General features: G+C 46.5%; 1 protein-coding gene, 1 long non-coding RNA gene and 2 gene segments (V, D, J or C); 1 reads left to right on the top strand and 3 right to left on the bottom strand.

The window, feature by feature from the left end:
* The window catches only part of LOC124869305 (zinc finger protein 436-like), an 11,343-nt gene extending 10,982 nt beyond the window's left edge, over positions 1-361 (top strand). Inside the window, exon 3 of the mRNA XM_047367097.1 lies at positions 1-361. This exon is cut by the window's left edge and continues 2,333 nt beyond it. The gene's annotated coding sequence lies outside the window, so the exon portion shown is untranslated.
* Positions 83-1,222, bottom strand: LOC124869358. Its single transcript, XR_007038567.1, has 2 exons — positions 1,107-1,222; positions 83-839 (listed from the first exon to the last, which is right to left on the bottom strand). It is a non-coding gene; the product is annotated as an uncharacterized LOC124869358 (long non-coding RNA).
* Positions 1,223-1,259: 37 nt separating this feature from the next.
* LOC124869331 lies at positions 1,260-2,594 on the bottom strand. The segment is given in 2 exon segments: positions 1,260-1,758; positions 1,837-2,594. Coding segments are annotated over 2 exon segments (447 nt in total).
* A 3,740-nt stretch (positions 2,595-6,334) lies between these two features.
* LOC124869328 lies at positions 6,335-7,011 on the bottom strand. The segment is given in 2 exon segments: positions 6,335-6,774; positions 6,853-7,011. Coding segments are annotated over 2 exon segments (456 nt in total).
* Between the last annotated feature and the right edge of the window lie 6,891 nt (positions 7,012-13,902).

Below are 13,902 nucleotides of genomic sequence, written 5' to 3'. Positions count from 1 at the left end.
CTTTACTGGCCGACGGGGGTCTCCATGATTGCTTTGGGTGTTCCCTTCATAAATGCATTAGAGCTTCAGGACGCAGGTTCCACAGTAGAACCTGGAGCAGGAAGTTGAGCTTCCAGCAGGATCCATGTTTAGACCTGCAGTAAATTATCCTGGAATGATGAACAGAGAAGAGTAGAAACTAAACGTTTTAGACATTATATGAATGTTTTATCTCTAATCGTGCCTGTTTGAAATATCTAGCATCTATATGCTTCTTATCGTATCGATGTAAGCTTCAGTATATGTTCTACTCTGTTGTGAGATGTTCTGGGGTTTGGTTCTGTGCTGTTCAAGGTCATTAAAAACAAAATTTGTGAAAGAAGTTAGTTTTTCTTTCTAACTGATGGACTCATTGGTTTTTGGTTCTGTTGACATCACTGGAATCCATCCAATCATCAGTGCCTCCTGCAGTGAGCTGCAGTGAAACATCTGTAGACCATTGTTACGTCCACCAGGCTCGTTCAGTGGGGGAACATTTAAAGAAATGAAATCTAAAAAGGAAACGAGAAACCAAAATTAAGATTAATCAAAGCCCAGAAATAAACAACAATAACCTAAAGCCAAACAACAACCAAACCAACGGGTGGAATCGCAGGGGAGAGCCTCCCTTGTGCTGCATGCATGGCAGCTTTTAAGCAGTAGCAGAAACTAAGCAGCCTCCAGATCAGAACCATGTCTGAACCAGTGAAGGTCAGGATACTCAGATGTTGTCTCATAGCTACAGCTGAGTGAGACAGGTTGTCCTTCTGTCCCTCTGACTTCATCTCTATCAGCAGAGATTGTGTCTCCAGCTGTTAGTCCTGGAAAAGAAATGAAGACATTAGACTAACATTGTCCATGAGGCTGAGAGGAGAAGACAGTGGACAAATGTCCTCTGTACAGAGTTACTCTGTGGACATTCACAACTAAATCAACTGTAGAACTCTGTCAGTTCAGTTTCCAAGATGATGAGAAGCTGATTTTCATTCAGTCAGAGCAAAGAAAGCAGAAAAGTAGTGAAATGCAGTCTGTATCTGTGGTTGATGCAGCAGCTGGAACAAAACTTGAATCCCTGATCTTAAACTCACCTAGAAGGTGAGATAGAAGCAAAAAGAGGTAAAGCAACATGTCTCTGGAGCTCTTAAAGCCACACACAGCAGATGAACAATGTTCTTCCACTGCAGTAGAAGGAGGAAGAAATAATGTCATTGGAGGAGCTGAAGTTCTGTGGGCGGGGCCACTTCAACTCAACCAATCACAGAGTTTTCTGCTTCCACAGCAGCTCTGTCTCTGATCTTTACTGCTTCATGTCTCTGTTGTCTTTGTCATCAGTCCAAAGACTCAACAATCAGTGGTTTAACAGTGTGTGAGGTCCTCTAGTGGATGATGTGGAGTATTGCAGGTTCTTGTACAGAGTTCTGGTGTTTCCTGTCACTGTGGGCCTCACAGCACAGTAGTACACAGCAGAATCTGTCACTGCAGCAGAGATGATCTGCAGGTCCATCTGGATGTTTTCATCTCTCACTTTAAAGGAGAAACCAGGAACTGGATCCTGGAGTTTGCTTCCTGTTCCTGAGTGAGAGATCAGTAGCTCTGGAGGTTTTCCAGGATACTGGCGGTACCAGAAGAAATAATCACTATAAACAGCAGTTTGAGAGTAATTGTAGGACAGAGTAACAGAACCGCCCTCTAAACTGGACTCCTCAGTCTTCATTGCAGTGAGATGTTGACAGTTTACACCTGGAGGAAGAAAAAACTCAATTAACCAAACAGAAAAGATGAAATTCTGGTTTTTCTCTCTGAAAGAGTCCAACAAACCTGTTCTAATGAGCAGAACCAGCAGAATAAATCCAGATGTGAGTAAAGACAGCATGTTGAGCAGAGTAGATGTTTGTGTGTTGAACTGTGTTGAATGAGGAAGTTTGAGTATCTTCTAGAGTTCAGTAACATCTCAGCTCCTCCCTGAACATCTCAGCTCCTCTTCCTCTAAATTTCAGCAGGTTTCCTTCAACTCAGAAAGAACTTTTTTGGACCAAAGTTCAGTTTAACAAACTGTGGCAACAGTTCAACTTCAGCTCTGATTAGATGTTTGAGGGAAGTCACCTACAAAGCTTGGTCACTTTGTAAATAATGAATAAAATGTAATATTTAGTTGTCAAACCGAATTTTGTGTCTTTTGTCAGTCTGACCTTTGGTGTTCTCCAGGGCACAGTTCTTGGTTCTCTGCGGTTTTTCTAATGAAATAAAAGCTTTACGCTGCATCACTCTCCATGATGCTACACTCAACTGAATCAGGCACCTTCTGCTTCCTTCTTCATCTGAGATCAGATACAGATCAGACATGGTTCTGTTTTAACTTGTTTCAACAGTCACTACAGTAAAATGCCTCTTAGGATCAAAACGTTTCCACAGCTCCAACTGGGACACAACAAAATTCATTCTCACAGCTTTCAAGGCCACAGTAATGGGTCCGCTGTGCCGGTCCGTTGTGGTGAAGAGAGAGCTGAGCCGAAAAGCAAAGCTCTCGATTTACCGGTCGGTCTACGTTCCTACCCTCACCTATGGCCATAAACTTTGGGTCATGACCGAAAGAACGAGATCCCGATACAAGCGGCTGAAATGAGCTTCCTCCGTAGGGTGGCCGGGCTCTCCCTTAGAGATAGGGTGAGGAGCTCTGAGTAGAGCCGCTGCTCCTCCACATCGAGAGGAGCCAGTTGAGGTGGCTCAGGCATCTATACCGGATGCCTCTTGGACGCCTTCCTCGGGAGGTGTTCCAGGCACGTCCCACCGGGAGGAGGCCCAGGGGACGGCCCAGGCTGGCCTGGGAACGCCTTGGGCTCCCCCTGGAGGAGCTGGAGGAGGTGTCTGGAGAGAGGGACGTCTGGACGTCTCTGTTGAGTCTGCTGCCCCCGCGACCCGGTCCCGGATAAGCGGAAGACGACGAGACGAGACGAGCTTTCAAGGCCTAATTATGTCTGATTATATATTAAACAGGTTTATTATGAAGTCAGACATGATAATATTTTATATTAACTCTCAGCATCAGCACCACATTATCCTTGTCTAACAAGCTCCGTCTCACAGCTGGATCCCTGAGTTCTGTTCACCTGGATCACAGAATAAACTCACCTGTAAAGGAATGTTGCTGCAGTAGATCAGGATAAATTGTGGCTGTTTGTATGTTTGCTGTGAGACGTTATTATGTGTTGCACAGCAGGAACAGGAAGTGATCCTGATGGCATGTCACATGATTAAACAGCACTGGATAGCACTAAAGCTCTAACATCAGAGATTATCCGTGGTGGGATGAGACATACTGGTGAGGTCAGGGGAAAACATCTGAACATGTGTCACTGCTGCTATGGCAACATGCTTTGAATCCAGAAAGTTTCAAGGATTTTACTTTATTGGCTTTTAGTTAACTATGCAACATTCAGACAGTGGGGCATTAAATCAAAATGTATAGAAAATTCATATTTCCACTAAAATGCAGTGACTGTAAATAGAGACATAATGAGAGGGTGAAGACTTCTGAATCTAGAATTAAATGATATGAACCCTGTTCTATAAACTACAGAAATATTCAAATTATTTCCCAACAAAGTTGCAGGATTTAATAGCACCAAAACATTTGGAATATAACTGGATCTGGATTTGGATTTGGATCTGGATTCGGATCTGGATTCGGATCTGGATGGTTGGATCAAACAGCATAAAGCCAGATTCCAGTTTCCACTAATATCAGGTAGAAATTGCTGCAGATTGTATTTGTCTATTTATTAATTCAATCACTAAAGACATTTAGTTGAAGTTATTTTTCTGTTGTGTCAAATGTTAGTATTTGATAAAGATGTGAATAATTTCAAATAATTCATTGCAAAAACTCTTATTTAATTGGATTATTTTTTAATCTCGTCCTGCCAATAATAAACATCGATGACTACAGTCTGTATTCTATGTGTAAACTGCATTGATCATTAAATAGATTTTATCATACAACCTTTACCATAATAACAGGTGTGTGTAAGACAGCTTTTACTAAAAGATACTTTAAAAGTTGTGTCCAAATAAAAATTAGAATCTGTGTGGAAACAACAAGTCACTTAAAGGTTTAACCGTTTTATTGGCTCAGTACAAATAATCCTTAAGACCCTCCATGTGTGGACAAATGTGTCCAGCATGTCCTGAGTGCCTCGGTCCAGGACAGATGTGGAATAGATTTACCTGTTGCCCTACAGAACAAGCAAAGACCTGGATGGCTTCTCCTGGGCCTATTCAAAGGAGGAAATCCCCTCTAACAGCGTCCAGCAGGTAGACTCGTCTGATCTTGTTCTGTTTCACCTGGAAAACACAACACTGAAGCTAGCCTCTGGTTGGTAGCTTCCAGTTCAGCTGTTAAAACAGGTGGTCCAGCTCTTTCAGAAGCTACAAATCATATCCTAACTTCAGCTTGTAACGACAACAGAACCTGCATGCTAATACTACTTAGCTAAACTGTAACTTCTGGAACATGTTAGAGAGGTTAGCATTCATTCTGAGACAGTCTACTTAATATTATTAATATCCTCTGAAGACAAAATCTAACCGGGATTTCATGGAAACATCTGATCTATTGACTTTAGATCAGCTGACTGTGAAGCTTCAGTAGAAAGGTTCAGTTTTCTGCTGCTTATCTGACTGACTGTAGGTCGAGGTCTATCAAATAATGAAGAACAGGGGGCATGGTTCTTTTTATGTTCTGCAAAGGGAACCCCTCAGGGCTGCACAGTATTGCTTTCACTGATTAGATTTTATTATTGTGTTTGGTGTTTTTTTGTTTTGTTCTTGCGGCAGCACCCCTTTCAGCAGGTGGCGCCCTGGGCAGCTGCCTATGTTAAGAGCTCAGGTGTGATCTGCCACGCTGTAGATAATCATGCATTAAACATTCAGTTGTTTAGCTGATGTTCTCCATTATTATTATGAAGATGTTAGTTCACCTTCTTCAGTCACATTTGATCTCTTCCTCTTTGAATGTGTTTCATAGCTTTAAGCAGAGATGATTAAAATGATTCATGTAAATATTGTTCCTCCATAAGAAGCTGCCACGAAGGAGATCATTTTCTGCCCAGAAACATCAACATATACAATGACTGACAACAGATTTATTTCAGAATTTGATTTATTGCCAAGTTTCATCAGGTCAGTCCTGATTATTCGTTGTAGTCCTGATTATTCGTTGCAGTCTGGACCTGTCCTGTTTGGTGGATGATCCAAACCACACTGAGATGGATGAAGACAGGACAGACTGAATGATGGCAGTGTAGAAGATGACCAGCAGCTCCTGTGGAAGGTTGAACTTCTTGAGTTGCCTCAGGAAGTACAGTCTCTGCTGGACCTTCTTTTGGACATTGTCTATGTGTGAGGACCATCTCAGGTTCTGAGAACCTGAAGTGGTCCACAGCTGACAAGGTGTTATTGAGGATGGTGAGGTGGGGTGTATGGGGGTGGTGTTCTCTGAAAGTCCACCACCATTTCCACCGTCTTGAGTGGGTTGAGTTCCAGGTAGTTCTGACTGCACCAGTTTACCAGCTGATCCACCTGCTGTCTGTATGCAGACTCATCACCGTCCTGGATCAGTCCAATGACAGTGGTGTCGTCTGGAAACTTAAGGAGTTTCACGGACAAGTCCGATGAGGTGCAGTCATTTGTGTACAGAGAGAAGAGGAGTGGGGATAGAACACACCCCTGGGGGGCACCAGTACTTATTGATCTGGATCAGGAGAAGATGCTCCCCAGTCTCACCTGCTGCTGTCGGTCCGTCAGGAAGCTGTTGATCCACTGACAGGTGGAGGCTGGGACGTTGAGCTGGGTGAGCTTCTGGTGGAGGATGTCTGGTATGATGGTGTTGAAGGCTGAAGTCTACAAACAGGATCCTGGCGTACGTCCCTGGAAGGTCGAGGTGTTGCAGGATGAAGTGTAGACCTAAGTTAACAGCATCATCTGCCGACCTGTTTGCTCGGTAAGCAAACTGCAGGGGGTCCAGCAGGGGGCCTGTGATGTCTTTCAGGTGCTTCAACACCAGCTGCTCAAAGGATTTCATGACCACAGACGTCAGGGCTACAGGCCTGTAGTCATTTAATCCTAGGATGGTGGGTTTCTTGGGTTCTGGGATGATGGTGGATCGTTTGAAGCAGCAGGGGACCTCACACAGCTTCAGAGACATATTTCAGCATTTAGTTTCTATTCTAGATGAATAAAATACTTTTGAAAGGAACTAAACTTCCTGATTTCTTTATTTACGTCCAGATTTAAGAGTTCAATGATGAGACAAAAATAAAGATGTCTGCTTTATTTTCAGCTGCTCAATCAGACTGAATCAAAAACCATAGAAGTAGAACAGTGTGTGAGGTCCTCTAGTGGATGATGTGGAGTATTGCAGGTTCTTGTACAGAGTTCTGGTGTTTCCTGTCACTGTGGGCTTCACAGCACAGTAGTACACAGCAGAATCTGTCACTGCAGCAGAGATGATCTGCAGGTCCATCTGGATGTTTTCATCTCTCACTTTAAAGGAAAAACCAGGAACTGGATCCTGAAGTTTGGTTCCTGTTCCAGTGTGAGAGATCAGGAACTCTGGAGGTTTTCCAGGATACTGGCGGTACCAGAAGAAATAATCACTATAAACAGCAGTTTGAGAGTAATTGTAGGACAGAGTAACAGAACCGCCCTCTAAACTGGACTCCTCAGTCTTCATTGCAGTGAGATGTTGACAGTTTACACCTGGAGGAAGAAAAAACTCAATTAACCAAACAGAAAAGATGAAATTCTGGTTTTTCTCTCTGAAAGAGTCCAACAAACCTGTTCTAATGAGCAGAACCAGCAGAATAAATCCAGATGTGAGCAAAGACAGCATGTTGAGCAGAGTTAATGTTTATGTGTTGAACTGTGTTGAATGAGGAAGTTTGAGTATCTTCTAGAGTTCAGTAACATCTCAGCTCCTCCCTGAACCTCTCAGCTCCTCTTCCTCCTGCAGCTTCATCACTCTGAGTACTGCTCAGACATTTAAAAGGATGGGTCAGAACCACAAGAATTTTACCTTTTTATCACCAGCAGCCTGTAGAACCTTCCTCAGTAGCAGAATTCTCAACAGTGGTTCTGTCTGACTTAATTGGTGTCACATTATTGTGGAGGACAGTTTGTCCAATCTTTCTTGCATCTTTGCTTCAGTTGATTGAGGTTTCTCTGACAGTCCCACCACATACTGTCAATAAGTTTTAGATCTGGACTTTGACTAGACCATTGCGTCAACTTGTTTAATTTCTTTTTCAGCCATTCTGTTGCAGATCTGCGGCTGTGTTTGGGACCATTGTTGATGATCCAGTTTGGACCAAGCTTCCGCTGTTGGACAGATGGACTCAGATTGGATGCTAGAATGTGTTCTGTAGCACTGCAGGGTACTGCAGAACAGGTCCAGATCATTACCCCTCCATCACTGTACCTCACATTTGTGCTGATATCCTGGGTTTGGTTTTCTCCAAACATGCAAACTCCATGCAGAAAGACCCCCGGCTGGGAGTTGAACCCAGGACCTTCTTGCTGCAAGGCAACAGTGCTACCCACTGCGCAATGAGTGAGTATAATTACAGTTGATTTAGATATTCTTTAATTGCTGCAAATAAAAGTAAGAGCAGTTATGTCGGCTCTGTAGCCGCGCGTGAGTAGCCTCCATCGGTACCTGCCAGGTAGCCTCCACCGGTACCTGCCGGAGTAGCCTCCACCGGTACCTGCCGGAGTAGCCTCCACCGGTACCTGCCGGAGTAGCCTCCACCGGTACCTGCCGGAGTAGCCTCCACCGGTACCTGCGGAGTAGCCTCCACCGGTACCTGTGGAGTAGCCTCCATCGGTACCTGCCGGGTAGCCTCCATCGGTACCTGCCGGGTAGCCTCCAACGGTACCTGCGGAGTAGCCTCCATCGGTACCTGCCGGGTAGCCTCCGCCGGTACCTGCGGAGTAGCCTCCATCGGTACCTGCGGAGTAGCCTCCATCGGTACCTGCCGGGTAGCCTCCACCGGTACCTGCGGAGTAGCCTCCATCGGTACCTGTGGAGTAGCCTCCATCGGTACCTGCGGAGTAGCCTCCATCGGTACCTGCCGGGTAGCCTCCATCGGTACTTGCGGAGTAGCCTCCATCGGTACCTGCCAGGTAGCCTCCAACGGTACCTGCGGAGTAGCCTCCACCGGTACCTGTGGAGTAGCCTCCATCGGTACCTGCCGGGTAGCCTCCATCGGTACCTGCCGGGTAGCCTCCAACGGTACCTGCGGAGTAGCCTCCATCAGTACCTGCCGGGTAGCCTCCACCGGTACCTGCGGAGTAGCCTCCATCGGTACCTGCGGAGTAGCCTCCATCGGTACCTGCCGGGTAGCCTCCACCGGTACCTGCGGAGTAGCCTCCATCGGTACCTGTGGAGTAGCCTCCATCGGTACCTGCGGAGTAGCCTCCATCGGTACCTGCCGGGTAGCCTCCATCGGTACTTGCGGAGTAGCTTCCATCGGTACCTGCGGAGTAGCCTCCATCGGTACCTGTGGAATAGCCTCCATCGGTACCTGCCGGGTAGCCTCCACCGGTACCTGCGGAGTAGCCTCCATCGGTACTTGTGGAGTAGCCTCCGTCGGTACCTGCCGGGTAGCCTCCATCGGTACTTGCGGAGTAGCCTCCACCGGTATCTGCGGAGTAGCCTCCACCGGTACCTGCGGAGTAGCCTCCACCGGTACCTGCGGAGTAGCCTCCACCGGTACCTGCGGAGTAGCCTCCATCGGTACTTGTGGAGTAGCCTCCATCGGTACCTGCCGGGTAGCCTCCATCGGTACTTGCGGAGTAGCCTCCACCGGTACCTGCGGAGTAGCCTCCATCGGTACCTGTGGAATAGCCTCCATCGGTACCTGCCGGGTAGCCTCCACCGGTACCTGCGGAGTAGCCTCCATCGGTACTTGTGGAGTAGCCTCCGTCGGTACCTGCCGGGTAGCCTCCATCGGTACTTGCGGAGTAGCCTCCACCGGTACCTGCGGAGTAGCCTCCACCGGTACCTGCGGAGTAGCTTCCACCGGTACCTGCGGAGTAGCCTCCATCGGTACTTGTGGAGTAGCCTCCATCGGTACCTGCCGGGTAGCCTCCATCGGTACTTGCGGAGTAGCCTCCACCGGTACCTGCGGAGTAGCCTCCATCGGTACCTGTGGAGTAGCCTCCATCGGTACCTGCGGAGTAGCCTCCATCGGTACCTGCCGGGTAGCCTCCATCGGTACTTGCGGAGTAGCCTCCATCGGTACCTGCCGGGTAGCCTCCAACGGTACCTGCGGAGTAGCCTCCACCGGTACCTGTGGAGTAGCCTCCATCGGTACCTGCCGGGTAGCCTCCATCGGTACCTGCCGGGTAGCCTCCAACGGTACCTGCGGAGTAGCCTCCATCGGTACCTGCCGGGTAGCCTCCACCGGTACCTGCGGAGTAGCCTCCATCGGTACCTGCCGGGTAGCCTCCACCGGTACCTGCGGAGTAGCCTCCATCGGTACCTGTGGAGTAGCCTCCATCGGTACCTGCGGAGTAGCCTCCATCGGTACCTGCCGGGTAGCCTCCATCGGTACTTGCGGAGTAGCCTCCATCGGTACCTGCGGAGTAGCCTCCATCGGTACCTGTGGAGTAGCCTCCATCGGTACCTGCCGGGTAGCCTCCACCGGTACCTGCGGAGTATCCTCCATCTGTACTTGTGGAGTAGCCTCCGTCGGTACCTGCCGGGTAGCCTCCATCGGTACTTGCGGAGTAGCCTCCACCGGTACCTGTGGAGTAGCCTCCATCGGTACCTGTGGAGTAGCCTCCATCGGTACCTGCGGAGTAGCCTCCATCGGTACCTGCCGGGTAGCCTCCATCGGTACTTGCGGAGTAGCCTCCATCGGTACCTGCCGGGTAGCCTCCACCGGTACCTGCGGAGTAGCCTCCATCGGTACCTGTGGAGTAGCCTCCATCGGTACTTGCAGCTCAGGTGTTAAAGCATCATTTTCATGCGGAATAACGCTTGAATGTTCATTGTCCGGCTTCAGTACAGTTCCCAGAGTGTTCTCGTGGAACTAATATGCGGCGTAATTAGTTTAAGCTGAAGTTTTATCGGCCGACGTTCAAAGCTACTGTTGACGCTAGCCAGAAGTAGCTTGTATGGCCTTTCACAATAAGATCGCCATGCCGGTTCTGCTACAGGAAGTGTAATGTGATTATAGACGGTGGCTGAACACATTTGAGATATCTGTCTTCAGATGGTTTAATTCTGTTTACTGGTGAAATGAAGAGGAAGAAATATTGTAATATTTAATTACCAACCCTATTCGATTTATGCTGTTTATACCAATCTGTTGCCAGGAACAGGTTAAGCTAATTTATGGATATGTTATTTTATTCTAACCTAAGATGTGTTTATGTTTTTTAGCAAACCACACACATACAAAGATCCCCTCCTCATATGTTTGCCCAGGTAAAGAGAAGAGGAAATAGTGCATCAGACTCCAGCCCCTTTTTTGACCCATACTCTGATTGGCCTTAAGTCTTGCTCTGGCCAGCACCCTAGTGTGAACTTAGTGATTAAACCTGAAGCTAGAACCTTAAAGTCTCTCCACTATATTAACTTTTAACCTTCTAGATGAGATCTGTAGAGTCTGAGATGGAGCTCTTGTGATTTTGTTCATTACTTTGAGCTTTACGCTCTGACCTTGGGCTGAATCTGCTGGACGTCCACTCCTGGGAAGATTGGCAGCGGGCTGAGATGTTTTCCACTTGGGAATAATCTTTCTCTCTGTAGGATTATGGACTTCAGATAGTTCGTAGATGACCTTATGACCCTTCCCATATTGATGGGCAGAAACAGCTGCTCTAAGTTGCTTTCCACCTTGACATTATGTTACCACACACCTGAATGCTTTAGAGCAGAAAACCGATGAAACCACAGCTTTTATAGAGAAGCTCGCTGTTGATGAAAGTTTTAGTGCCTTGTTTGAATGCGTTGGTTCATGACCTGATCCTCTACATGAGCCGATAAAAGTATTCAAACCCCTCAGTTGTTCCTCTGTTACAGACTTGACTTGTAACAAGGGTTGGGGCAGATGGTTCTGTTTAGTCTTAGAGAGATGCTCCTCAGCCTTCTGTGGAGCACCTATATGAGATAACATGTATGTCATGCTGTGGAAGGTTTCATTTCCATTGTCAACATGTCTAGGAAGGAATTACAACACGTCCACTTGTGTCCCTCCACTGTGAGTCTGGGTCCCATGAGAATCACCTTGAAAGCTGCTGAAGCTGCTATAAGGAGAACTTTTGTTTTGTCTGGTCAGAATGATCTGGCAGCACTCCTGAGCACATGTCCAGTGCTGTAAAATTATTCTCTCTTGTAAGATATCAATAAAGCTGATTTTGGTACAACATTCGCACTGATGAAGACGGGAAGGCTTTGGTTGTCTCATGACTGTATGAGCAGCACCACGAGCATCCATTTCTTTATCTGCTTCTCCTTGTAAGCTGGACTTGTTTCTGTCTCCAGGAGTAAGAGACTGGGTTCACTGCCAGTACCAGAGGGCAGCCTTGCACACACACACACACACAGACCAGCAGCACTGTTCCCGAAGACTCTAAGTCCGGATCACCTAGGTCTATCTCTCTTTCTTGTATCAAAGTTAATCTAAGTAATTTTTTATGACCCATTAATTCAGCTCCACTGGTGTCAAGCTGCCCAAAACCCACAGAACATCTCATCTCAGTCCGCTGATTCATCAAGACTCCAGCCTCTCTCCTCACAAACAGTTCAGTGATGCAGCAACCCACTGATGTCTGCTCTATTCTCAGCTGAATCCAAACCAGACATGGAAGTGTGTGAGGTCCTCTAGTGGATGCTGTGGAGTATTGCAGGTTTTTTCCACACTTCTGGTGTTTCCTGTCACTGTGGGCTGCAGAGCAGAGTGCTACATACATGTGAAGCAGTTCATTCTCACATTCTCTACCCAACACTGATGATGTCATCAGAGGACATCTGGAGACTGTTCTGCTGTAGATGAACTCTGATGTTTGTGATGAAGAGGGGAGAAAACCCTGAGGAATCTCGTGTTGCAGAACCTTCACCTGAGATGATCCTGAAGCTTCACATACTGTGTGTATTCTCAAGGTGTTATGAACTGTAAGAAAACACAGCAGACTAACTGGCTGCATTCAGAGAACTTTGGATCAGAAAGTCTACTTCAGGTTCTGAATTGTTCCATTCAAACCATCTTAACAGAACAATACGGCCCTGCTTTGTGGTACGTTTCATGTCTCCAGGGTTGTTCACATAGAAACATAGGTCTGCCTATTAAAAATTAAATTACCATCTAATATCAGGACCACAGAACAGAACCCAAGTAGAACTGAAGGGTTAAAGTCGGGGAGGACTCCTGTTAACATGTCCTGGTGGGTCTGAGCTCAGTGAGCCGCTCTTAGGAAGAATCACTGAAAAATATGACCCAACTGATCACATGACTGCAAATATACTTAAAAACACATCTCCATGTACCAGAACTAGCTAACCAAAGAGACTGGACTCTAATGATCTGAAGGTTCTGTTTGATTCATTTCAGGTTTAACTGCTGAGGACTAAAGGTTCCCCACAGGAACCATCTCCTTGTGGTCCAAGTGGAGGGACACATCCACTCCCACTCATGTCCAGTGATCAGCGGGTCATTCTCTGGAACCAGTCTTCAGTTCCAGGTTCTAACACTTGGGTCTGCCCTGTAGGTTTGATTTATTTTTGGGTCCTGTATTATTAATAACCGAGTTGCAGGGATTGGTTGGAAGTGGGTCTGCTTGGGTTCAGGTCCAAAGAGTGGACATGTTTGATGATGTTCTTCAGTTTGATCAGTTGTAATATTAACCCGGTTCGGTTCTTTTTTAAATGTATCCTGTCACTGGGTCCATTTATTTAACCTTTATTTTCTACGAGAGAAATCCTTTTTTTACAAGGAAGTTCAGACATACCATCTGGAGCAGATGGCTGCATACGTGTGCCAGGGCAGCTTTGCTCTACAGAAAGGAGATCTCAAAACAGAATCCTGATTAACTTTATTAATTCCAGATTTAATCCAGCATCAGAGTAGGACACATTAATGTTATAGTAACCTGTGTTTGCATGACCTTCAATCATTTGAGTGATTGTGTGTTAATGCATGGTTGTGTGTGTGTGTGTGTGTGTGTGTGTGTGTGTGTGTAAAAATAGGTCACCTGGAAGAGTACATTTGTAAGTATGGCGAGAACAGTAGAAGGCCTGCGACCCACAGCACTTAAGAGCAAAAAAGGGCAGGTAGACCCGGTTCTGGAAGGCAGCAGCAGTCCCAGGCAACCAGACGTAAAACATCTCCTCAGGGCAGCTTGTTTTTCTGCAAGAGGGATGTGGCGTCTGTTTGTTTCCAAATCTACTTTTACCCAGAAGGCAAAGCGAGGGGGCAGACTGGAGCTGTATGATCCAGGCATGTTGACAGGTCTTCACATACTTTTAACCAGAAACCACAGACAGACGGACAGCATGAAGGATCTTGTTTTGAATCAGCTTCTAAAGCGTTTGTTCTAATTTTACTCCAATAGTTAATATCTGTGCCGGTAGATAAATCAGGCATGACAGAAAAATAGGTCCAAATTTGTGTAAGGTAGCAAATGTCCAGTTAACCCTGTCGAAAGCCTTCTCTGCATCTACTGAAACAATTAGACTGCTTTTACCTTATATGTTAGTCTGTTAGAGGGATATTATTTATTGCATGCTGATGTTTAATAAACCCAGCCTGGTCTGGATGTAGAATATGAGCTGTTCAAGCAATCATCGTCTTGCAGATGATTTTAAGATCTGCAGTTATAAGC

This window comes from Girardinichthys multiradiatus, chromosome 6, assembly GCF_021462225.1.
Source record: "Girardinichthys multiradiatus isolate DD_20200921_A chromosome 6, DD_fGirMul_XY1, whole genome shotgun sequence".
Classification (NCBI taxonomy): Eukaryota; Metazoa; Chordata; class Actinopteri; order Cyprinodontiformes; family Goodeidae; genus Girardinichthys; species Girardinichthys multiradiatus.
This window is presented reverse-complemented; position numbering and strand designations above follow the sequence as displayed.